At 47.9% G+C, this 23,855-nt stretch overlaps 1 protein-coding gene across 1 annotated transcript in view; it reads right to left on the bottom strand.

Moving 5' to 3' along the window:
- The window catches only part of LRIG2 (leucine rich repeats and immunoglobulin like domains 2), a 276,133-nt gene extending 255,092 nt beyond the window's left edge, over positions 1-21,041 (bottom strand). Inside the window, exon 1 of the mRNA XM_063955399.1 lies at positions 20,682-21,041. Coding sequence (XP_063811469.1) covers positions 20,682-20,857 — 176 coding nt within the window. The 5' untranslated portion in view covers positions 20,858-21,041. The remainder of the gene's footprint in view (positions 1-20,681) is intronic.
- Positions 21,042-23,855: the final 2,814 nt, after the last annotated feature.

Genomic DNA, 23,855 nt, shown 5'->3' with positions numbered 1-23,855 from the left:
GAGGGGTCTGGAGGTGCTGTGCGTGGGGGAGGGGTGATGTAGGGGAAGGTGGGGTTGCAGGGGTGTGGGGGTTAGGTGATGGGTTGTAGAAGTGCTGCGGGTGGGGGAGGTGTGGGTGCGGGATGGGGTATGTAGATGCTGCCGGTGGCTGCAGGGGATGGAGGAGGGGTCCTGAGGTGCTGTGGGTGGTGGTCCAGAGGTGCGGGGGGTGGTGTATGGGAAGGTGTGGTAGGTGTGCGAATGAGGGAAGGTGTCTATAGATGATGGTGGTGGGGCAGGGGCCGGAAGTGCTGTGGGTGGGGGAGTGGCGGCTGTGGGGGTGTGGAGGGGGTCCTGATGCGCGGCAGGTAGGGGAGGGGCGGGTGCGGGGATCAGAGGGCGCTGTGGGTGGGTGAGGGGCTGGTGTGGGGTTAACGCAGTTGGGGAGGGCCAGCTGTGGTGGTGTTGCGGGTGGTGGAGGGGCAGGTGCGTGGGTGTTGGGGGGGAGGGGAGGGGCAGGTGCTGTGTGTGGGGGAGGGGGCCGTTTGCTGGGGTGGTGCTGTTGGGTGGGTGGGTGGGAGGTGGGTGTGAGGGTGCCACGGTTGCAGGGGCGGGTGGTGCTGCAGGTAGGGGAGGGGTGGGGGCGCTGGAGCAGGGGTGCTGTGCGTAGGGGAGGGGCGGGGGTGCCATGGGTGGGGGATTGGGAGCAGGGGTGATGTGGGTGTGGGAGGGGTGGGGGGGCTGTGGGAGAAGCTGGTGTGGGAGTGCAGTGGGTGGAGGAGGGGGGTGTGTGCTGCGGGTGGTGGGCTGGTGCCATGGGTGGTGGGGGACAGGTGCGTGGGTGCAGGGGTGCTGCGGTTGGGGGGTGGGAGGCGGCTGCGGGGGTTTCCGAGGGTTGGGGGCGAGGGGGTTGCGGGAGCAGGGGTGTTGCGGATGGGGGAGGGGTGGGTGCAGGAGGGGCAGATGCGGTGGTGGTGCGGGTGGGGTGGAGGGTGCAGGGGTGTAGCGGGGGGAGAGGTGGATATGGGGGTGGGGCGGGGGTGCCGCTGGTGGTGGAGGGGCGGGGGTGCTGCGGGTGGGGGAGGGGCGGGGTTTGCTGCAGATGGAAGTGGATGTGGGGGGATGCGTTGGGTGCTGCGGATGGGGGGGGCGCGGGTGTCGGTGCTACGGGCAGGGACGGGAGTGCCGCGGGTGTTGGGTGGATGCGGTTGGTTGCCGAAGGTGGGAGGGGGAGCGAGTGCGGCTGTCAGTGTCAGCATTGTCCCCTGAACTCTGCAGCAGCCGCTAGTCTGTGAGGCGGGTAGTGTGAGTTCCGCTCAGAGTCAGCGGCTGCAGTGTCACCAGGGAGTGTACGGGAAGGAGGGAGACAGGGCGGAGAAGGGCGGTCAGAGGGAGAGAACTTCTGGTAGATCTGTGCCTTTGACTCCGCACAGCGTTACGGCCAGGCACAGAATCGGGCTATATATATATATATATATATATATATATATATATATATATATATATATATATATATATATATATATATATATACACACACACACACATACATACACATATGTATATATATATATACACACACACACACGGGTGGTATTCATGTGACCGCCGGTCAGCTGACCGACAGTCACATGACCTTCTCCACCAGCCCGACGGCTCACTATCCCGACATGCCGACCAACAGGGACTATTTCCACTCGTGGGTGTCCACGACACCCATAGACTGGGAACAGAACCCGCGGTCGCCACCGAGCACGCAGCGTGGCGAGCGCAGCGTGCTACACTCGCCCCTCCCCGCCGGGATCCCGGCGTCGGTAAGCTGACCGGCGGTCTCCTGACTGCCGGTCAGCAGTACTACACCCCACACACATAGCTTAAAAAAAAAAGAAGAAGAATTTTCTCACCGGTAATTCTAGTTCTCGTAGTCTGTAGTGGATGCTGGGTACTCCGTAAGGACCATGGGGAATAGACGGGCTCCGCAGGAGACTGGGCACTCTAATAGAAAGATTAGGTACTATCTGGTGTGCACTGGCTCCTCCCTCTATGCCCCTCCTCCCGACCTCAGTTAGGGAAACTGTGCCCGGAAGAGCTGACACTACAAGGAAAGGATTTGGAATCCCGGGTAAGACTCATACCAGCCACACCTATCACACCGTACAACTTGTGATAACTATACCCAGGTAACAGTATGAACAACAAATGAGCCTCACTGAACAGATGGCTCATAACAACAACCATTTAGTTAAGCAATAACTATATACAAGTATTGCAGACAATCCGCACTTGGGACGGGCTCCCAGCATCCACTGCGGACTACGAGAAATAGAATTACCGGTGAGTAAATTCTTATTTTCTCTGACGTCCTAGTGGATGCTGGGTACTCCGTAAGGACCATGGGGATTATACCAAAGCTCCCAAACGGGCGGGAGAGTGCGGATGACTCTGCAGCACCGAATGAGCAAACTCAAGGTCCTCCTCAGCCAGGGTATCAAACTTGTAGAATTTTGCAACCGTGTTTGACCCCGACCAGGTAGCAGCTCGGCAAAGTTGTAATGCCGAGACCGCATGGGCAGCCGCCCAAGAAGAGCCCCCTTCCTCGTGGAATGGGCTTTTACTGATTTAGGATGCGGCAGTCCAGCCGCAAAATGTGCAAGGTGAATCGTGCTACAGATCCAGCGAGCAATAGTCTGCTTAGAAGCAGGAGCACCCGGCTTGTCGGGTGCATGCAGGATAAACATCGAGTCAGTATTTCTGACTCTAGCCGTCCTGTAAACAGATTTTCAGGGCCCGGACTACATCCAGCAACTTGGAGGACTCCAAGTCCCGAGTAGCCGCAGACACCACAATAGGTTGGTTCAATGAAACGCTGATACCACCTTAGGGAGAAATTGGGGACGAATCCTCAATTCTGCCCTGTCCCTATGGAAGATCAGATAAGGGCTTTCACACGACAAAGCCGCCAATTCTGACACACGCCTAGCCGAAGCCAAGGCCAAATATATATGACCACTTTCCACGTGAGATACTTCAACGCCACGTTCTGAAGTGGCTCAAAACAATGTGATTTTAGGAAATCCAACACTACGTTGAGATCCCAAGGTGCCACTGGAGGCACAAAAAGGGGCTGAATATACAGCACTCCCTTAACAACGTCTGAACTTCAGGCAGCGTCTCTCCTAGCATTTAACAGCGTAGGAATCACTTCATCTGGAACGCCCTTTTCCGTTAGGATCCGGCGTTCAGCCGCCAAGCCTTCAAACGCAGCCGCGGTAAGTCTTGTAACAGACAGGGCCCCTGCAGTAACAGGTCCGGTCTGAGAGACAGAGGCCATGGGTCCTCATTACTTGTAGTTCTGGGTACCAAGTTCTTCTTGGCCAATCCGGAACTACTAGTATAGTTCTTACTCCTCTATTACTTACTATCCTCAGTACCTTGGGTATGAGAGGAAGAGGAAGGAACACATAAACCGACTGGTACACCCACGGTGTCACTAGTGCGTCCACAGCTATCGCCTGAGGGTCTCTTGACCTGGCGCAATACTTTTTTAGCTTTTTGTTGAGGCGGGACGCCATCATGTCCACCTGTGGCCGTTCCCAACGGTTCACAATCTGCGTGAAGACTTCCGGATGAAGTCCCCACTCTCAAGGTGGAGGTCGTGCCTGCTAAGGAAGTCTGCTCATCTCCGCCCATCGGAGAATCCTTGTGGCTTCTGCCAACGCCATCCTGCTTCTTGTGCCGCCTTGTCGGTTTACATGGGCGACAGCCGTGATGTTGTCTGACTGAATCAGCACCGGCTGGTTTTGAAGCAGGGGTTCTGCTTGCCTTACGGCATTGTAAATGGCCCTTAGGTCCAGAATATTTATGTGTAGGGAAGTCTCCTGACTCGACCATTGTCCTTTGAAGTTTCTTCCCTGAGTGACTGCTCCCCAACCTCGGAGGCTTGCATCCGTGGTCACCAGGACCCAGTCCTGAATGCCGAATCTGCGGCCCTCGAGAAGATGAGCACTCTGCAGCCACCACAGCAGGGACACCCTGGCCCTCGGGGACAGGGTGATCAGCCGATGCATCTGAAGATGCGATCCTCACTTGTCTAACAGGTCCCACTGAAAATCCCTTGCATGGAACCTGCCGAAGGGAATTGCTTCGAAAGAAGCTACCATATTTTCCAGGATTCGCGTGCAATGATGCACCGACACCTGTTTTGGTTGCAGGAGGTCTCTGACCAGAGATGACAACTCCTTGGCCTTCTCCTCCGGGAGAAACACCTTCTACTGTTCTGTGTCCAGAAACATACCCAATATCAGCAGACGTGTCGTATGAACCAGCTGCGACTTTAGGATATTCAGAATCCAGCCGTGTTGTTGTAGCACTTCCTGAGATAGTGCTACTCCGATCAACGACTGCTCCTTGGACCTCGCCTTTATAAGGAGATCGTCCAAGTACGGGACAATTATAACTCCCTTCTATCGAAGGAGTATCATCATTTTGGCCATTACCTTGGAACACACCCTCGGTGCCATGGACAGACCGAACGGCAACATCTGGAATTGGTAATGGCAGTTCTGTACCACAACCTTGAGGTACTCCTGGTGAGGTGGGTAAATGGGGACATATAGGTAAGCATCCATGATGTCCAGTGATACCATGTAATCCCCCTCTTCCAGGCTTGCAATAACTGCCCTGAGCGATTCCATTTTGAACTTGAATTTCCTTATATATAAGTGTTCAAGGATTTCAATTTTAGAATGGGTCTCACCGAACCGTCTGGTTTCGGTACCACAAACATTGTGGAATAGTAACCCCGTCCCTGTTGAAGGAGGGGAACTTTGATTATCACCTGCTGGAGGTACAGCTTGTGAATTGCCGCCAGTACTACCTCCCTGTCCTGGGGAGTAGCTGGCAAGGCTGATTTGAGGTAACGGCGAGGGGGAGACGCCTCGAATTCCAGCTTGTAGCCCTGAGATACCACTTGTAGAACCCAGAGATCCACCTGTGAGCGAACCCACTGGTCGCTGAAGTTCCGGAGACGCGCCCCCACCGCACCTGGCTCCGTCTGTGGAGCCCCAGCGTCATGCGGTGGACTTAGTAGAAGCAGGGGAGGATTTTTGTTCCTGGGAACTGGCTGTCTGTTGCAGCTTTTTTCCCTCTCCCCCCTGCCTCTGGGCAGAAAGGAAGCACCTTTGATACGCTTGTTTTTCAGAGGCCGAAAGGACTGTACCTGATAGTACGGTGCTTTCTTAGGTTGTGAGGGAGCCTGAGGTAAAAATGTCGATTTCCCAGCTGTTGCTGTGGATACGAGGTCCGAGAGACCATCCCCAAACAAATCCTCACCCTTATAAGGCAAAACCTCCATGTGCCTTTTAGAATCAGCATCACCTGTCCACTGCCGGGTCCATAATACCCTCCTGGCAGAAATGGACATTGCATTAATTCTAGATGCCAGCCGGCAAATATCCCTCTGTGCATCCCTCATATATAAGACGTCTTTCATATGCTCTATGGTTAGCAAAATAGTATCCCTGTCGAGGGTATCAATATTATCTGACAGGGTATCAGACCACGCTGCAGCAGCACTACACATCCATGCTGAAGCAATTGCAGGTCTCAGTATAGTACCTGAGTGTGTATATACAGACTTCAGGATAGCCTCCTGCTTTCTATCAGCAGGCTCCTTCAAGGCGGCCGTATCCTGAGACGGCAGTGCCACCTTTTTTGACAAGCGTGTGAGCGCCTTATCCACCCTAGGAGATATCTCCCAACGTGACCTATCCTCTGGCAGGAAAGGGTACGCCATCAGTAACTTTTTAGAAATTACCAGTTTCTTATCGGGGGAACCCCACGCTTCTTCACACACTTCATTCAACTCATCTGATGGGGGAAAAAACACTGGCTGCTTTTTCTCCCCAAACATAATACCCTTTTTAGTGGTACCTGGGTTAATGTCAGAAATGTGTAACATATTTTTCATTGCCGTAATCATGCAACGGATGCCCCTTGTGGATTGTGTATATGTCTCATCCTCGTCGACACTGGAGTCAGACTCCGTGTCGACATCTGTATCTGCCATCTGAGGTAGCGGGCGTTTGTGAGCCCCTGATGGTCTTTGAGACGCCTGGGCAGGCACGGACTGAGAAGCCGGCTGTCCCACGGCTGTTACGTCATCCATCCTTTATGTAAGGAGTTGACACTGTCGGTTAATACCGTTCACATATCCATCCACTCTGGTGTCGACCCCGCAGGGGGTGACATCACATTTATCGGCACTTGCTCCACCTCCACATAAGCCTCCTCATCAAACATGTCGACACAGCCGTACCGACACAGGGAATGCTCTGACTGAGGACAGGACCCCACAAAGTCCTTTGGGGAGACAGAGAGAGAGTATGCCAGCACACACCACAGCGCTATATAATTAGGGATTTACACTATTACAGAAAGTGATTTTTTCCTATAGCTGCTTAACATGTATAGTTTGCGCCTAAATTTAGTGCCCCCCCTCTCTTTTTAACCCTTTGAGCCTGGAAACTGCAGGGGAGAGCCTGGGGAGCTGTCTTCCAGCGGAACTGTGAAGAGAAAATGGCGCCAGTGTGCTGAGGGAGATAGCCCCGCCCCCTTCTCGGCAGGCTTATCCCGCTCTTTTATTAATATTATGGCAGGGGATTTTTACACATAATAAGAATTTACTTACCGATAATTCTATTTCTCGGAGTCCGTAGTGGATGCTGGGGTTCCTGAAAGGACCATGGGGAATAGCGGCTCCGCAGGAGACAGGGCACAAAAAGTAAAGCTTTCCGATCAGGTGGTGTGCACTGGCTCCTCCCCCTATGACCCTCCTCCAAGCCTCAGTTAGGTACTGTGCCCGGACGAGCGTACACAATAAGGGAGGAATTTTGAATCCCGGGTAAGACTCATACCAGCCACACCAATCACACCGTACAACTTGTGATCAAACCCAGTTAACAGTATGATAACAGAGGAGCCTCTGAAAGATGGCTTCCTAAACAATAACCCGAATTAGTTAACAATAACTATGTACAATTATTGCAGATAATCCGCACTTGGGATGGGCGCCCAGCATCCACTACGGACTCCGAGAAATAGAATTATCGGTAAGTAAATTCTTATTTTCTCTATCGTCCTAGTGGATGCTGGGGTTCCTGAAAGGACCATGGGGATTATACCAAAGCTCCCAAACGGGCGGGAGAGTGCGGATGACTCTGTAGCACCGAATGAGAGAACTCCAGGTCCTCCTTAGCCAGAGTATCAAATTTGTAAAATTTTACAAACGTGTTCTCCCCTGACCACGTAGTTGCTCGGCAAAGTTGTAATGCCGAGACCCCTCGGGCAGCCGCCCAAGATGAGCCCACCTTCCTTGTGGAGTGGGCCTTTACAGATTTAGGCTGTGGCAGGCCTGCCACAGAATGTGCAAGTTGGATTGTGCTACAGATCCAACGAGCAATCGTCTGCTTAGACGCAGGAGCACCCATCTTGTTGGGTGCATACAATATAAACAACGAGTCAGATTTTCTGACTCCAGCTGTCCTTGCAATATATATTTTTAATGCTCTGACAACGTCCAGTAACTTGGAGTCCTCCAAGTCACTTGTAGCCGCAGGCACTACAATAGGCTGGTTCAGATGAAATGCTGACACCACCTTAGGGAGAAAATGCGGACGAGTCCGCAGTTCTGCCCTGTCCGAATGGAAAATCAGATATGGGCTTTTGTAAGATAAAGCTGCCAGTTCTGACACTCTCCTGGCCGAAGCCAGGGCTAGTAACATGGTCACTTTCCATGTGAGATATTTTAAATCCACCTTTTTTAGTGGTTCAAACCAATGAGATTTTAGAAATTCCAAAACCACATTGAGATCCCACGGTGCCACTGGAGGCACCACAGGAGGCTGCATATGCAGCACTCCCTTAACAAAAGTCTGGACTTCAGGAACTGAAGCCAATTCTTTTTGAAAGAAAATCGACAGGGCCGAAATTTGAACCTTAATAGATCCCAATTTGAGACCCATAGACAATCCTGATTGCAGGAAATGTAGGAGTCGACCCAGTTGAAATTCCTCCGTCGGAGCACTCCGATCCTCGCACCACGCAACATATCTTCGCCAAATGCGGTGATAGTGTTGCACGGTTACTTCCTTCCTTGCTTTAATCAAAGTAGGAATGACTTCTTCCGGCATGCCTTTTTCCTTTAGGATCCGGCGTTCAACCGCCATGCCGTCAAACGCAGCCGCGGTAAGTCTTGAAACAGACAGGGACCCTGCTGAAGCAAGTCCCTCCTTAGAGGTAGAGGCCACGGATCTTCCGTGATCATCTCTTGAAGTTCCGGGTACCAAGTCCTTCTTGGCCAATCCGGAACCACTAGTATCGTTCTTACGCCTCTTTGCCGTATAATTCTCAATACTTTTGGTATGAGAGGCAGAGGAGGAAACACATACACCGACTGGTACACCCAAGGCGTTACCAGCGCGTCCACAGCTATTGCCTGCGGATCTCTTGACCTGGCGCAATACCTGTCCAGTTTTTTGTTGAGGCGAGACGCCATCATGTCCACCATTGGTCTTTCCCAACGGGTTACCAGCATGTGGAAGACTTCCGGATGAAGTCCCCACTCTCCCGGGTGAAGGTCGTGTCTGCTGAGGAAGTCTGCTTCCCAGTTGTCCACTCCCGGGATGAACACTGCTGACAGTGCTATCACATGATTCTCTGCCCAGCGAAGAATCCTTGCAGCTTCTGCCATTGCACTCCTGCTTCTTGTGCCGCCCTGTCTGTTTACATGGGCGACTGCCGTGATGTTGTCCGACTGGATCAACACCGGTTTTCCTTGAAGCAGAGGTTCTGCCTGGCTTAGAGCATTGTAGATTGCTCTTAGTTCCAGAATGTTTATGTGAAGAGACGTTTCCAGGCTCGTCCACACTCCCTGGAAGTTTCTTCCTTGTGTGACTGCTCCCCAGCCTCTCAGGCTGACGTCCGTGGTCACCAGGATCCAATCCTGTATGCCGAATCTGCGGCCCTCCAATAGATGAGCACTCTGCAACCACCACAGAAGAGATACCCTTGTCCTTGGAGACAGGGTTATCCGCTGGTGCATCTGAAGATGCGACCCTGACCATTTGTCCAACAGATCCCTCTGGAAAATTCGTGCATGGAATCTGTCGAATGGAATTGCTTCGTAAGAAGCCACCATTTTTCCCAGGACTCTTGTGCATTGATGTACAAACACCTTTCCTGGTTTTAGGAGGTTCCTGACAAGCTCGGATAACTCCTTGGCTTTTTCCTCCGGGAGAAAAACCTTTTTCTGAACCGTGTCCAGAATCATCCCTAGGAACAGCAGACGAGTTGTCGGCATTAACTGGGATTTTGGAATATTCAGAATCCAGCCGTGCTGTTTTAGCACTTCTTGAGACAGTGCTAATCCCCTCTCTAGCTGTTCTCTGGACCTTGCCCTTATTAGGAGATCGTCCAAGTATGGGATAATTAATACGCCTTTTCTTCGAAGAAGAATCATCATCTCGGCCATTACCTTTGTAAAGACCCGAGGTGCCGTGGACAATCCGAACGGCAGCGTCTGAAACTGATAGTGACAGTTTTGTACAACGAACCTGAGGTACCCCTGGTGTGTGGGGTAAATTGGAACGTGGAGGTACGCATCCTTGATGTCCAAGGACACCATAAAGTCCCCTTCTTCCAGGTTCGCTATCACTGCTCTGAGCGACTCCATTTTGAACTTGAGCTTCTTTATGTACAGGTTCAAGGACTTCAGATTTAGAATAGGTCTTACCGAGCCGTCCGGCTTCGGTACCACAAATAGAGTGGAATAATACCCCTTTCCCTGTTGTAGAAGAGGTACCTTGACTATCACCTGCTGAGAGTACAGCTTGTGAATGGCTTCCAAAACCGTCTCCCTTTCCGAGGGGGACGTTGGTAAAGCAGACTTCAGGAAACGGCGAGGCGGATCTGTCTCTAGTTCCAACCTGTACCCCTGAGATATTATCTGCAGGATCCAGGGATCTACCTGCGAGTGAGCCCACTGCGCGCTGAAATTCTTGAGACGACCGCCCACCGCCCCCGAGTCCGCTTGAGAAGCCCCAGCGTCATGCTGAGGCTTTTGTAGAAGCGGGGGAGGGCTTCTGTTCCTGGGAAGGAGCTGCCTGTTGGTGTCTCTTCCCCCTTCCTCTGCCTCGTGGCAGATATGAATATCCCTTTGCTCTCTTGTTTTTAAAGGAACGAAAGGGCTGCGGTTGAAAAGTCGGTGTCTTTTTCTGTTGGGGAGTAGCTTGAGGTAAAAAGGTGGATTTCCCGGCTGTAGCCGTGGCCACCAAATCTGATAGACCGACTCCAAATAACTCCTCCCCTTTATACGGCAAAACTTCCATATGCCGTTTTGAGTCCGCATCGCCTGACCACTGTCGCGTCCATAAACTTCTTCTGGCCGAAATGGACATAGCACTTACCCGTGATGCCAGTGTGCAGATATCCCTCTGTGCATCACGCATATAAAGAAATGCATCCTTTATTTGCTCTAAAGACAGTAAAACATTGTCCCTATCCAGGGTATCAATATTTTCAATCAGGGACTCTGACCAAGCTACTCCAGCACTGCACATCCAGGCTGTCGCTATAGCTGGTCGTAGTATAACACCTGTATGTGTGTATATACTTTTTTGGATATTTTCCATCCTCCTATCTGCTGGATCTTTAAGTGCGGCCGTCTCAGGAGAGGGTAACGCCACTTGTTTAGATAAGCGTGTGAGCGCCTTGTCCACCCTAGGAGGTGTTTCCCAGCGCGCCCTAACCTCTGACGGGAAAGGGTATAAAGCTAATAACTTCTTTGAAATTAGCATCTTTTTATCGGGGGCAACCCACGCTTCATCACATACATCATTTAGTTCTTCTGATTCAGGAAAAACTATAGGTAGTTTTTTCACACCCCACATAATACCCTGTTTAGTGGTACCTGTAGTATCAGCTAAATGTAACGCCTCCTTCATTGCCAAAATCATATAACGTGTGGCCCTACTGGAAAATATGGTTGATTCGTCACCGTCGCCACTGGAATCAGTGCCTGTGTCTGGGTCTGTGTCGACCGACTGAGGCAAAGGGCGTTTTACAGCCCCTGACGGTGTTTGAGGCGCCTGGACAGGCACTAACTGATTGTCCGGCCGTCTCATGTCGTCAAACGACTGCTTTAGCGTGTTGACACTATCCCGTAATTCCATAAATAAAGGCATCCATTCTGGTGTCGACCCCCTAGGAGGTGACATCCCCATATTTGGCAATTGCTCCGCCTCCACACCAATATCGTCCTCATACATGTCGACACACACGTACCGACACACAGCAGACACACAGGGAATGCTCTTAACGAAGACAGGACCCCACTAGCCCTTTGGGGAGACAGAGGGAGAGTTTGCCAGCACACACCAAAAGCGCTATATATGACAGGGATAGCCTTATAATAAGTGCTCCCTGTATAGCTGCTTTTATAATATAATTTTTGCCACTATTTTGCCCCCCCTCTCTTGTTTTACCCTGTTTCTGTAGTGCAGTGCAGGGGAGAGACCTGGGAGCCGTCCTGACCAGCGGAGCTGTGTAAGGAAAATGGCGCTGTGTGCTGAGGAGATAGGCCCCGCCCCTTTTCCGGCGGGCTCGTCTCCCGCTCTTTAGTGTATTCTGGCAGGGGTTAAATATCTCCATATAGCCCCCGGAGGCTATATGTGAGGTATTTTTTAGCCAAATAGGTTTTCATTTGCCTCCCAGGGCGCTCCCCTCCCAGCGCCCTGCACCCTCAGTGACTGCCGTGTGTAGTGTGCTGAGAGGAAAATGGCGCACAGCTGCAGTGCTGTGCGCTACCTTTAGAAGACTGAGGAGTCTTCTGCCGCCGATTCTGGACCTCTTCATGTTTCAGCATCTGCAAGGGGGCCGGCGGCGAGGCTCCGGTGACCATCCAGGCTGTACCTGTGATCGTCCCTCTGGAGCTGATGTCCAGTAGCCAAGAAGCCAATCCATCCTGCACGCAGGTGAGTTCACTTCTTCTCCCCTAAGTCCCTCGTTGCAGTGATCCTGTTGCCAGCAGGACTCACTGTAAAATAAAAAACCTAAGCTAAACTTTCTCTAAGCAGCTCTTTAGGAGAGCCACCTAGATTGCACCCTTCTCGGCCGGGCACAAAAATCTAACTGAGGCTTGGAGGAGGGTCATAGGGGGAGGAGCCAGTGCACACCACCTGATCGGAAAGCTTTACTTTTTGTGCCCTGTCTCCTGCGGAGCCGCTATTCCCCATGGTCCTTTCAGGAACCCCAGCATCCACTAGGACGATAGAGAAATATAGTTTATTAGACTATATTATGTGTTTTTTTGCCATGTTAAGGTACTCTAATTGCAGCCCAGGGCGCCCCCCCCCCCAGCGCCCTGCACCCATCAGTGACCGGAGTATGTGGTGTGCATGGGGAGCAATGGCGCACAGCTGCAGTGCTGTGCGCTAACTTAATGAAGACCGGAGTCTTCAGCCGCCGATTTTCTCCTCGGAATCTTCCGTCTTCTGGCTCTGCAAGGGGGACGGCGGCGCGGCTCCGGGACCGGACGACCGAGGCTGGGCCTGTGTTCGATCCCTCTGGAGCTAATGGTGTCCAGTAGCCTAGAAACCCAAGCTAGCTGCAAGCAGGTAGATTCGCTTCTCTCCCCTAAGTCCCTCGTAGCAGTGAGTCTGTTGCCAGCAGATCTCACTGAAAATAAAAAACCTAATAAATACTTTCTTTACTAGGAGCTCAGGAGAGCCCCTAGTGTGCAACCAGCTCGAGCCGGGCACAGATTCTAACTGGGGTCTGGAGGAGGGGCATAGAGGGAGGAGCCAGTGCACACCAGATAGTACCTAATCTTTCTTTTAGAGTGCCCAGTCTCCTGCGGAGCCAGTCTATTCCCCATAGTCCTTACGGAGTACCCAGCATCCACTAGGACGTCAGCGAAATAAAGGGAACACTTAAACAACACAATGTAACTACAAGTCAATCATACTTCTGTGAAATCAGACTGTCCACTTAGGAAGCAACACTGATTGACAATCAATTTCACATGCTGTTGTGCAAATGGAATAGACAACAGGTGGAAATTATAGGCAATTAGCAAGACACCCCCAATAAAGGAGTTGTTCTGCAGGTGGTGACCACAGACCACTTCTCAGCTCCTATGCTTTCTGGCTGATGTTTTGGTCACTTTTGAAAGCTGGTGGTGCTTTCACTGTAGTGGTAGCATGAGACAGAGTCTACAACCCACACAAGTGGCTCAGGTAGTGGAGCTCATCCAGGATGGCACATCAATGCGAACTGTGGCAAGAAGGTTTGCTGTGTCTGTCAGCGTAGTGTCCAGAGCATGGAGGCGCTACCAGGAGACAGGCCAGTACATCAGGAGACGTGGAGGAGGCCGGAGGAGGGCAACAACCCAGCAGCAGGACCGCTACCTCCGCCTTTGCGCAAGGAGGAACAGGAGGAGCACTGCCAGAGCCCTGCAAAATTACCTCCAGCAAGCCACAAATGTGCATGTGTCTACTCAAACGATCAGAAACAGACTCCATGAGGGTGGTATGAGGGCCCGAAGTCCACAGGTGGGGGTTGTGCTTACAGCCAAACACCGTGCAGGACGTTTGGCATTTGCCAGAGAACACCAAGATTGGCAAATTCGCCACTGGCGCCCTGTGCTCTTCACAGATGAAAGCAGGTTCTCACTGAGCACATGTGACAAACATGACAGAGTCTGGAGACGTCAAGGAGAACGTTATGCTGCCTGCAAACATCCTCCAGCATGACCGGTTTGGTACTGGGTCAGTAATGGTGTGGGGTGGCATTTCTTTGGGGGGCCGCATAACCCTCCATGTGCTCGCCAGAGGTAGCCTGACTGCCATTAGGTACAGAGATGAGATTCTCGGACCCCTTGTGAGATGATATGCTGGTGCGGTTGGCCCTGGGTTCCTCCTAATGCAAGACAATGCTAGACCTCATGTGGCTGGTGTGTGTCAGCAGTTCCTGCAAGACGAAGGCATTGATGCTATGGATTGGCCTGCCCGTTCCCCAGACCTGAAGCCAATTGAGCACATCATGTCTCGCTCCATCCACCAACGCTACGTTGCACCACAGACTGTCCAGGAGTTGGAGGATGCTTTAGTCCAGGTCTGGGAGGAGATCCCTCAGGAGACCATCCGCCACCTCATCAGGAGCATGCCCAGGCATTATAGGGAGGTCATACAGGCACGTGAAGGCCACATACACTACTGAGCCTCATTTTGACTTGTTTTAAGGACATTACATCTAAGTTGGATCAGCCTGTAGTGTGTTTTTCCACTTTAATTTTGAGTGCGACTCCAAATCCAGACCTCCATGGGTTAATACATTTGATTTCCATTGATAATTTTTGTGTGATTTTGTTGTCAGCACATTCAACTATGCAAAGAACAAAGTATTTAATAAGATTATTTCATTATTTCATTCAGATCAAGGATGTGTTGTTTAAGTGTTCCCTTTATTTTATATATATATATATATATATATATATATATATATATATATATATATATATATATATATATATATATATATATATATATATATATATATATATATACATACATACACACATACATACACACATTTCTTTCAGATAATTAGCAGGACCACCAAGAATAGTCTTACATTTTATTGCATTAACATGAATAGTGTGGAGATACCAGATGTGCAGTGGTGTTAAGCTGAGACAGCCATAGGATTAAGAGCAGTGATTATAATACATAATACACACATTATATACAGTGGTGGCCAAAATTGCGGACACTTTCTGAAAAGTTTTTCAACTTCAAATGCTTAAAAAAAACTGTTACACTTCATGCAGTGCAATGATTCATATATCATATGAAAGGAAATTTAATGCTGAATTCAACACAATAAACAGAGGTCAAATATTTGCATTACAAGGGAAATTATGCAGTGAAAACAACACTTAGTGTGAAAATCCCTGTGTACTTATGATGTCACTGTCCTATCAGTATTTCGTTGGGTATCCTTTATTGTTCAAGACAGCAGGACAGCGACGTGGCATTGAGCCAAACAATGTTTGCAGCCCTTCCTTCTTTATTATGTGGTGCCAATGTGAGACATTGGCACCACATAATTATTTATGCGAGACAATTGTAGCCTCAATTAATTCTCTTTTATTGGATGGACGCCTCAGATGTACAAGTTTTTTCAAACGGAACCACAAATGTTCTATGGGGTTCAGGTCTGGGCTGTTTCCTGGCCATCCCAGCACCTGTATGTCATTCTCCTTGAACCACTGTTTGCATATCCGTGCAGTGTGGCAGGGAGCTGAATCCTGCTGGGGAAAAAATGGGGCATTATCTGGAAAAAGATCCATGATAGAAGGTAGAAGTTTTCGTTGTAGGATGGTGTCAATGTACTTTCTGCTATTCAGTGTGCCATCTAGGACATGAAGGCGGCATCTGCTGTCATACATGCCCAGATCATAACACTTGTAGGATTCTTTGTTGTCGCTTGAATGCAATCTGGATGTACCTCTTCCCCGATGCGACGTCTCACATATTTTCTCCCATAACTACCATATATCGATATCTTAGTTTCGTCACTCCATATCACTTGTTTCCCCTGACCTTCTGTCCATGCAATGTGTTCTTTTGCCCATTGTATTCGTTTCTGCCGCCGCTTTTTATTCAAGAATGGCTTTTTTCGGGGAATTCTACCTTTTAGGCCAACCTCCATTAGTCTTCTCTGTACCGTTCTTGCACTGACAAAGACACCAGCTGCACTCAGTTCACTGCTAATGGCCGCAGATCACATCCATCTGTCCCTGATGCAAATTGGTTTTATTCTCCTATCAACAGCTGTTGTGCACTTTTTCCGGCCTTTTTTTTTTTTTTGTATAGATTGTGTTTCCTGATAGCGTAAACAAAACTTTCATACTCCTGATGTCACATTCCCACCAACTTCTCTTGCAATTGCTTCATACGAAAGACCATTTTCACGTAACACCACAATCCTGGATTTCTTCCTGGGTGACCAGTCACCACTTTGTCTGGACGACATTGTTGTATTAATTTTTTATACCATCAATAGCACTAAACAATACACACAAACATCCAACCGTAATTGCACTTCAGTAACCAACTTTAGTCTGCAAAATGAACCAGCCAAACTGACCTTTCCCACCTTTGAACATGACCTTGCACCTGCTCATAAACGACAGCTGACTGGTCCTCAGAACGATGATTCTGATTGGCTGGTAGTAGCTGTTACTACAATCCGCTTCTTAAATCTCACACATCTGTGCTTCTTTGTCTGACTGAAAGTAGCATAACTTCCCTTGTCTCTGTTTATTGTGTTGAATTCAGCATTACATTTCCTTTCATTTGATATACGAATCATTGCACATCGTGAAGTGAAACAGTTTTTATAAGCAAAGTTGAAAACATTCAAATTTCAAAATGTGTCCGCAATTTTGTGTGTGTATATGTATATATAGGGGTCGATTCTATTCGGCAACTAATGAATAGCGCCGGGAATTAGCTCCCGACGCTATTCAATTCAGCAATTGTTACGTCGGCGATGGCCCGTTCTCGTCGACAAAACAGGTTGAATTGTCGGGAGAACGGGCATTCTCCGACTTAACTCTACGGCGCGAGGCAGATTCCCGACAGAATCAGCCTTGCGCCGGCCGCGAGGCAGCACTTTTGTCGGGTTTTTTCTCTCATCCCCCGGGGATGAGAGAAGAATTCCCGACAATTGCAGGTAATTAGTTGCTGAATTGAATAGCGTCGGGAGCTAATTCCCGGCGCTATTCATTAGTTGCCGAATAGAATCGACCCCATAGATTCTAATAACAAGTAATAGCAGGAGATGTGTCAGCGGGTACTTGAGTTGAATTAACTGCACATACCACAGATACCCAGCTTTGTTTTAATTTCTAGTTTCCCTTGAAAACTGCACAGAACAAGGTCAGTGTATAACCACAGTAGAAATGCTAAGCTGGACTATTAATTTGCAAAAGGTGTATTGATCCGAACAAGTAGTAACCTACTTCTTTTTTCCAGAATGGATAGAACAAATGTACTGATGGATAAAGCCTTCATTCAAGGCTGCTTTTTGCTATTTTGGAAAGGTGGACTGATGACAAGGCAAAACCAATGTATTTATTGGGGAGTGTTTAAAAAAAAAAAAAAAAAACACTTTTAGTAAACTTTCATTAGAAAGAAGAGCAATCTTGTGAAGATTTTATTTGATATGTTATGACGTATAAAATGGTATTTGTGTGGGTATTCCATAACCAAATTACTGATATGGATTATGTAATGTGACCTGCCCATAAAGTGCCAAACTAGGTTCATCACAGGGAGTATTAAAAGCTTAAAACTCGTTAAAAGGTCAAGTATAAACACAATTTGACACACACATTTACCTTTTATAATGTATGGAAAGACTATAGGGCCATACTGACGGGGAGATTTCTCCAGAGATGTGTGCAGTGCGGTCTAGCACAGACCGCTCTGCACACATCTCTTCCCCCGATCAGCACAGTGTGATGTGCTGAGCGAGGGGGGGGAGGGGGGGGAACGCTCATTTCACCCAGCGGTGAAATGAGCGACCTGCTAGATTGTGCAATCTAGCACCGGCGATAGCGACGCGCATCACTGTCGCCGGCACCCCTACATACGGAGCGATGTTCTAAGCAACCTAGTCAGAGTGCTTAGATATGAGCTAAACATCGCTCCATGTATACCGCCCTTATGACTGCGAGACAATTTGGAAACAAAAAGGATTGTTTGGAACTAAACGATTAGAGGGACGTGTATACGATGTATATCAGACATTTTCAGCATCTGAATTGGTCTAGTCATTAGCATCGTTAGGCAAAATTTTATAGTGTGTATCCAACTTTACTCCTGAAAGCTGTTAAGCTAGGTACACACTATACAGTTATCTGTCCATTCTGGCTGGCTGGGATGAAAATCTGGTAATGTATGGAAGCAAATGGCAATAGATCATTTGCTCTCAAATGCTGGAAAATGGACAAAAACCACCTCCCGTACACACAGCATGATGCCATCGGCTGTGCTGCAGGGCCGACACGATAGGTCTATGAAAGACGGCGTTCACAGACATATCGTTGGTACATACTGGCCGATGGACCAGCGATATATCGGCCTCTAAATTGAACGGCACATATATTGGTCAATGTGTATGCAACTTATAACCCTTTCACACAGCCTGACACGGGAGCTCCAGGGTGCGACCCACCTCAGGCACGCCGTCGCTGTCTGCAACCCGGCACATTGCCGGGTTGGTGATGGCGCTTGGAGATCATCGCCCGTACAAACAGTGAACAGGAAACGGGTCGCATCGACCTGGCTCCCGTTCATACCGCACAGCGAGCTGGGTTGAACACGAGTTCTACCCTGCTTGCTACCAGGGTTGAAATTCCAGGTCGCTCGACCCGGGATTTTAACCCTGGCTCCTTTCAGATCGCACATGAACACGGGTTATGCGCGCTCATGTGCCAATAACCCGTGTTCATAGCTGGCGGTCTCAAAGGGGTATAAATATCCAGCCCACCCATGTGCAACCTTTTACGTTTAGCTTAGGACTAGAACAAAAACTTGCCAATCAGATGACCATAACGCTCACAGTAACGGTAGTATTTCAGGAAATACATGATGAAAACAATAACCTAGCCCAGTGGTTCCCAAACTATGTGCCTAGGCACCCTGGGGTGCCTCGGGACACTTGCAGGGGTGCCTTGGATTGGTGGTCCAGGATCTATTCAAACTATTATTGGTCAAAGTAATAGACAAAACCAGTGCTGGTGGCTGCCAATTTTAAAATATGAGGACAAACAGAAGCAAATATTGTCCCACAACACACTAAAGAAACTAATGATGACAAAAACATAATTTACTTATTGTTTACTAAAAATGTTTTGACCTAGGGGTGCCATGAAAAAATTCTGATACTCTGGAGTGCCATGATTAAAAAAAAAAAAGTTTGGGAACCACTGACCTAGCCTCTCATGTCATTGTTTAATGCTGCCCATACACCTAAAGATTAAGGGGTACATTTACTAAGTAGTGATAAGAGCGGAGAAGTGAGCCAGTGGAGAAGTTGCCCATGGCAACCAATCAGTACTGAAGTAACATCTATAATTTGCATACTATAAAATGATACAGAGCTGCTGATTGGTTGATGGGGAAATATATCCACTAGCTCACTTCTCCGCTCTTATCACTGCTTAGTAAATGTACCCCTTAGTCAGATCTGGACGGTTGGAATGAAAACCTGGGAATGGATGAGCGAAAATTACAGTTGGCCACTTGCTCCTAAATGCCATAAAACTGACAAAAACAGACGTGAATTTAACAGATTAGTCTGATTGACCATTTTTGGCTGTTTTCCAGTGTTCGGGAGCAAATGGTCAATTGTCATTTGCTCTCATCCATTACTAGATTTTCATTCCAACCAGCCAGATCTGACAATAAATCTGTAGGTGTATGGCCAGCTTAAGTTACAGAATAGCTTCATATGATATAGGCAAATCCATGAACCGCATCGAGTTGGCTAATAGGAGCAGCATGGTTGCACAGTGCCTAGCAATGCTGTCTTACAAAGCATTAGTTTGATAAGTTTGATTCCTAACCTCATCGGTGTGCTTGTTTTCCATGTGCTTGCATGGGTTTCCGGTGGGACTTTCAGTGTCCTCTCACGCTCAAAAAACATATGGATAGGTTAATCGGCTGCTGAATAAAGTGTATTGTATTGTGTATTAATATGTTAGGGAATTTGGAAAGTAAGCCCTTTGCTTGGGACTGCTAGGAGTGAAAAGTATTCTCTGCAGAGTATAAATAAATGAGTATAACAAATGTATTAACAATAGACTCGTTAACGCTGAAAGATCAAGTAGTCAAAAACAAATATAAAACAATGTTGTAAGCGCAAAAGCTTGTAGAATCTAAAGTTCCTTTCTAAGCAACTTTTGCAAAACAACTTTAGCACAATTGTAGCAGTTTGATGATTAACAGCTATTGCTTGCCAGCCAAAGATGAACTTTCTACTTACAGATACTGTTGTTTTGACCAATCTTGATCTAAAAACAATACCTCATGCTAACAAAACAAGAACAGACCACCAATATATCGTAACAATACCAACATAATAAATAAGGCCGTGTAACCAAATAGAAAGCTACTAGTATACACCATGCATTGTGTTTTGTGTTCTCTGAACAGTGTATGACGTGGGACCATTAACATTCAGAGAAGCTATCTAGCCACTTCATCTTACACAGCAATTAGCCATGTCTAACACCTTAACAGCAAAATGACTGACTTTATTACACTGGACTTGGAAATCCAGCTTCTTCCCTGACTGTATAGGATTAACCTCAGAACACAAACCAGTGATAGTTTACCATGCAGCACCTCCAACAAGATAGATACAGACACACATTATATAAGGCACACTCAGATTGTGTACTGTCAGGAATAAAGGCTAGCCCCTGCACAGCATACATGCAATGATCACAGCCCATGTATGTGTATGCACACACAGGCAATGCTACACCTGGGCAGTACATCGGTACACAACACGAGGCGCAGGAAGCACAGCACATTCAGGGCCAGCATCACTATGAGGCGATAACTACTCACAGGCTGGTGATTCCCTCCGGTAAAGGAACCGCATGGAGCCGGCCCAGCCTTCTCCGGCTGCAGTCCAGCATTCTCCCTTCACACACACAGGGAGCCGGGCAGGAGGTATCCGAGGCCGCGGCCCCCAGCGCCAGCAGTAGGAGGAACCCCCCGCCGAGCCGCACGGCACACGCCATCTTATCTCCCTCTGGCTCCCAGGGCCCTCACAGTGGAACGGCCAGGCCAGCGATACAGCGGAGTCCCTGGGCAGTACGGTGCGGCCCAATATCGCTGCCTGCTCCCCGATTCTCCGTAGTATCGCTTGCAGCTTCAACAACCAGCTACCCCGTTCTCCCGTGCCGTGCGTATTGACGTCACGCACTCACAGGAAAAGTCCATGCGCCATCTTGGTTATGGGCATATGAGGGAAAACTGTATCAAAATGATTCAAGGGATTAATGCGGTGCTTACGTTTTCTGTACATCGTTTAACTTAATTACATGTAATCTATGCTTCAATAACGCTTGCGACCTTGCTTTTTACCTACATTTGTAGTGACTTAGATATTTAGACCACGCCCCTACCTGACCACGCCCATTCATTCGAATGTTAGTTTTAACCTTTGTGATTATGTCGCCAAATTTTTGTTGGCAGAGCCTGTGTTTAACCTCGATGGTAGAAAACTATTCAAAGGGAAACCGATAGTTTCATTCACTGATGGTCACCTCTTCACTATGCCAGACTAAGCTGCTTTACAATGAAAACATGGGGGCGGGGCTCTATGTAACAGCATGATGTAGACACAAAAAGAAAACTATCGGGAGCTCTCAACCATTGATGGGAGAGAACCACTGGGTCTTTGCCATCAATAGGAGCACTATCAGTCATTATCCATCAATGGTTTTTAATCATCGATGGTCGATGGCCAACCTTAATCAGCAGATGTCATCATTTTTAAAGATATATCTCCTTTATTTGTTAGGAATTTGTTCTCCAATAATTTCACTGCTGAATAGATTTTTTTTTAACCAGGGTTATTTTTGTGGCGGAATGGTCTGGAAAGCCATTCTTGAAGCTCTTTTGAAAAAATGCAGTCATCATGAATGGCATTCCGGAACCTCCTGCCAGCGCCATCAAGTTTGGTTTTGTTGTGGTCGGGTGAGGGGATGAGAGAGGAACACAGTGTATTCCTAACCCCCGCTTCCCCCACATTGTCTTTGGAGTGCCTTAGGCTGCGGAGGCGCCTGCCTGCTCCTGTGTAAAAAGGCCCTCCAAAAATGGCTGCCGCGTATCAGGAGAAAGATGCTAAATGTTATGCTTCACCTCTAGCGTCTATCAGTGAAAGAGCAGGGAACTCTGGCGCCAGTGGGAGAAGTTGCAGGCATGCATCTTCTCCCATGAAACCCCTAACAACAAGCATGAAAACCTTGGCAACGAGCAGGAGACCACTGGCAGTGACCAGGAAACCCCTGAAAATGAGAATAAAACCACTGTCAATGAGCATAAAACCCCTTGCAAACAAGCAGGAGACCCCTGGCAACAAGCTGGTAACCCCTGACAATGAGCATGAAACTCTTGGTAATAAGTAGGAGACCCCTGGCAACGAGCTAGAAACCCCTGCCAAGGAGCATGAAACTGTAATTACCAAATTGCTTTCTAACAAATATTTAAAATGCCCGCTCTAATATATACTGTAGACGCCAGGCGCATCTTATTACCATATACGATAAAAGTGCACTGTACGTCGCAAAAACACTGCATCCCATAAGAGAAAACAATGCACCCACATATTATCTGAGTTCCAAAGCTCATTGATGTATATATTTGTTATTAAAAGGATATGTATTCAATATATCACAATGTACAGTATACATATAGTTACATGGTTACAATTTATACAGTAAGCAGTTAATACAAACTAAATCAAATACATACAGTTACAGGCCAGCAAATACATCACCATATCTTTCTCATATAAAGTCTTCCCTCCATATCACTCTCTCTCTCTGTAAAATCATGTAGGCACTGGTCTGGCAGCACCTCCATCATCGTCTGGGACAAAACAGCAACTAACTCTCTAAGTCCTAGAAACTGCCTATATCACTCAGTGGAAGTTTTCAGTCTGTTGATTTCGGTCTCCTTCTATTGGTCCAGAGGCCAGACCTCTCAAGTACTCAACGGCTCATTGGTCAGAGTGAGGGCTTTTGTCCTGTGTTGCTAGCACATGTGTCTGCCCCCATGGCCATGCTGTGGAACTAGTTTCAAGTCTTCAAAAGATCTTTTGTTCACTTTAGAATTTTGGCTCATATTCCTTCATTTAATCATAACTATTTGTTGCAATGAGCTACAACTTAATAACAAGTATCAAATTGATATACACATTAATCTGGTTGCTTTAATACCAAATACGACATGCCTATCTTGCTCTGCACCAATAATACACATACATGACGTTACTTCATTTTATCAGTTTAAATGATTATGATGTCTGGCGCTTGATATTATTATAATTATGTGCTGTATGAAATATGTGTCGAATCCATCTCTGTGGCATGTCTGTGTAAATGTGTATGTTACCATATATTGCTGTGCTCGCTGCGCATATTTGCAAGCATAGCGACTTATAATGTGTGGAGTCTGTATGTTCTCTCTATGTAATATTTTTTACTTTGACAGTCCACCCTTTGGCAGTAAACAATAACTGCCATAAATTATTAACATAAGAAAAATATTTCAGACAATAATCGGTGACCTAGACACAAGTATATATTCATTTCGCAAATCAGATGTTTGACCATATTTGAGAAAGACAGGGAGGAGGACGAGACATCCTCTATATGCACTCGGCGGTCACAGGGACCACTGGTTGGGTGTGGGACAACATTAAACCTATAGGGTATGCTGGGACAGTGCTTTGGCCTATAATGTCTGATTTGGATGAACATTTCACACATACATGTACCTACGTCTTTGTACACTGATGTTCGGATTCGATTGGGGTTCTGCTGGGTAGATAAAGAAGACACAAACAAATCGTGAAAGTGACATAAAATTTGAATGACCTACATATTCCTATCATTTTTTGAACATTGTTTCCATTTCTGGAACGTATTATAGGTCTGTTTAATAATTGAACAAGGGTTATAAGTAGTGTCCTTCCTAAATAACATAAACCTTCGGAGTTCGGGGAGAGCC

The sequence above is a fragment of the Pseudophryne corroboree genome, chromosome 2 (genome assembly GCF_028390025.1).
Source record: "Pseudophryne corroboree isolate aPseCor3 chromosome 2, aPseCor3.hap2, whole genome shotgun sequence".
In the NCBI taxonomy this organism is placed as follows: domain Eukaryota; kingdom Metazoa; phylum Chordata; class Amphibia; order Anura; family Myobatrachidae; genus Pseudophryne; species Pseudophryne corroboree.
Note: the sequence above shows the minus strand (reverse complement) of the source record. Positions and strands in the feature narration are given on the sequence as shown.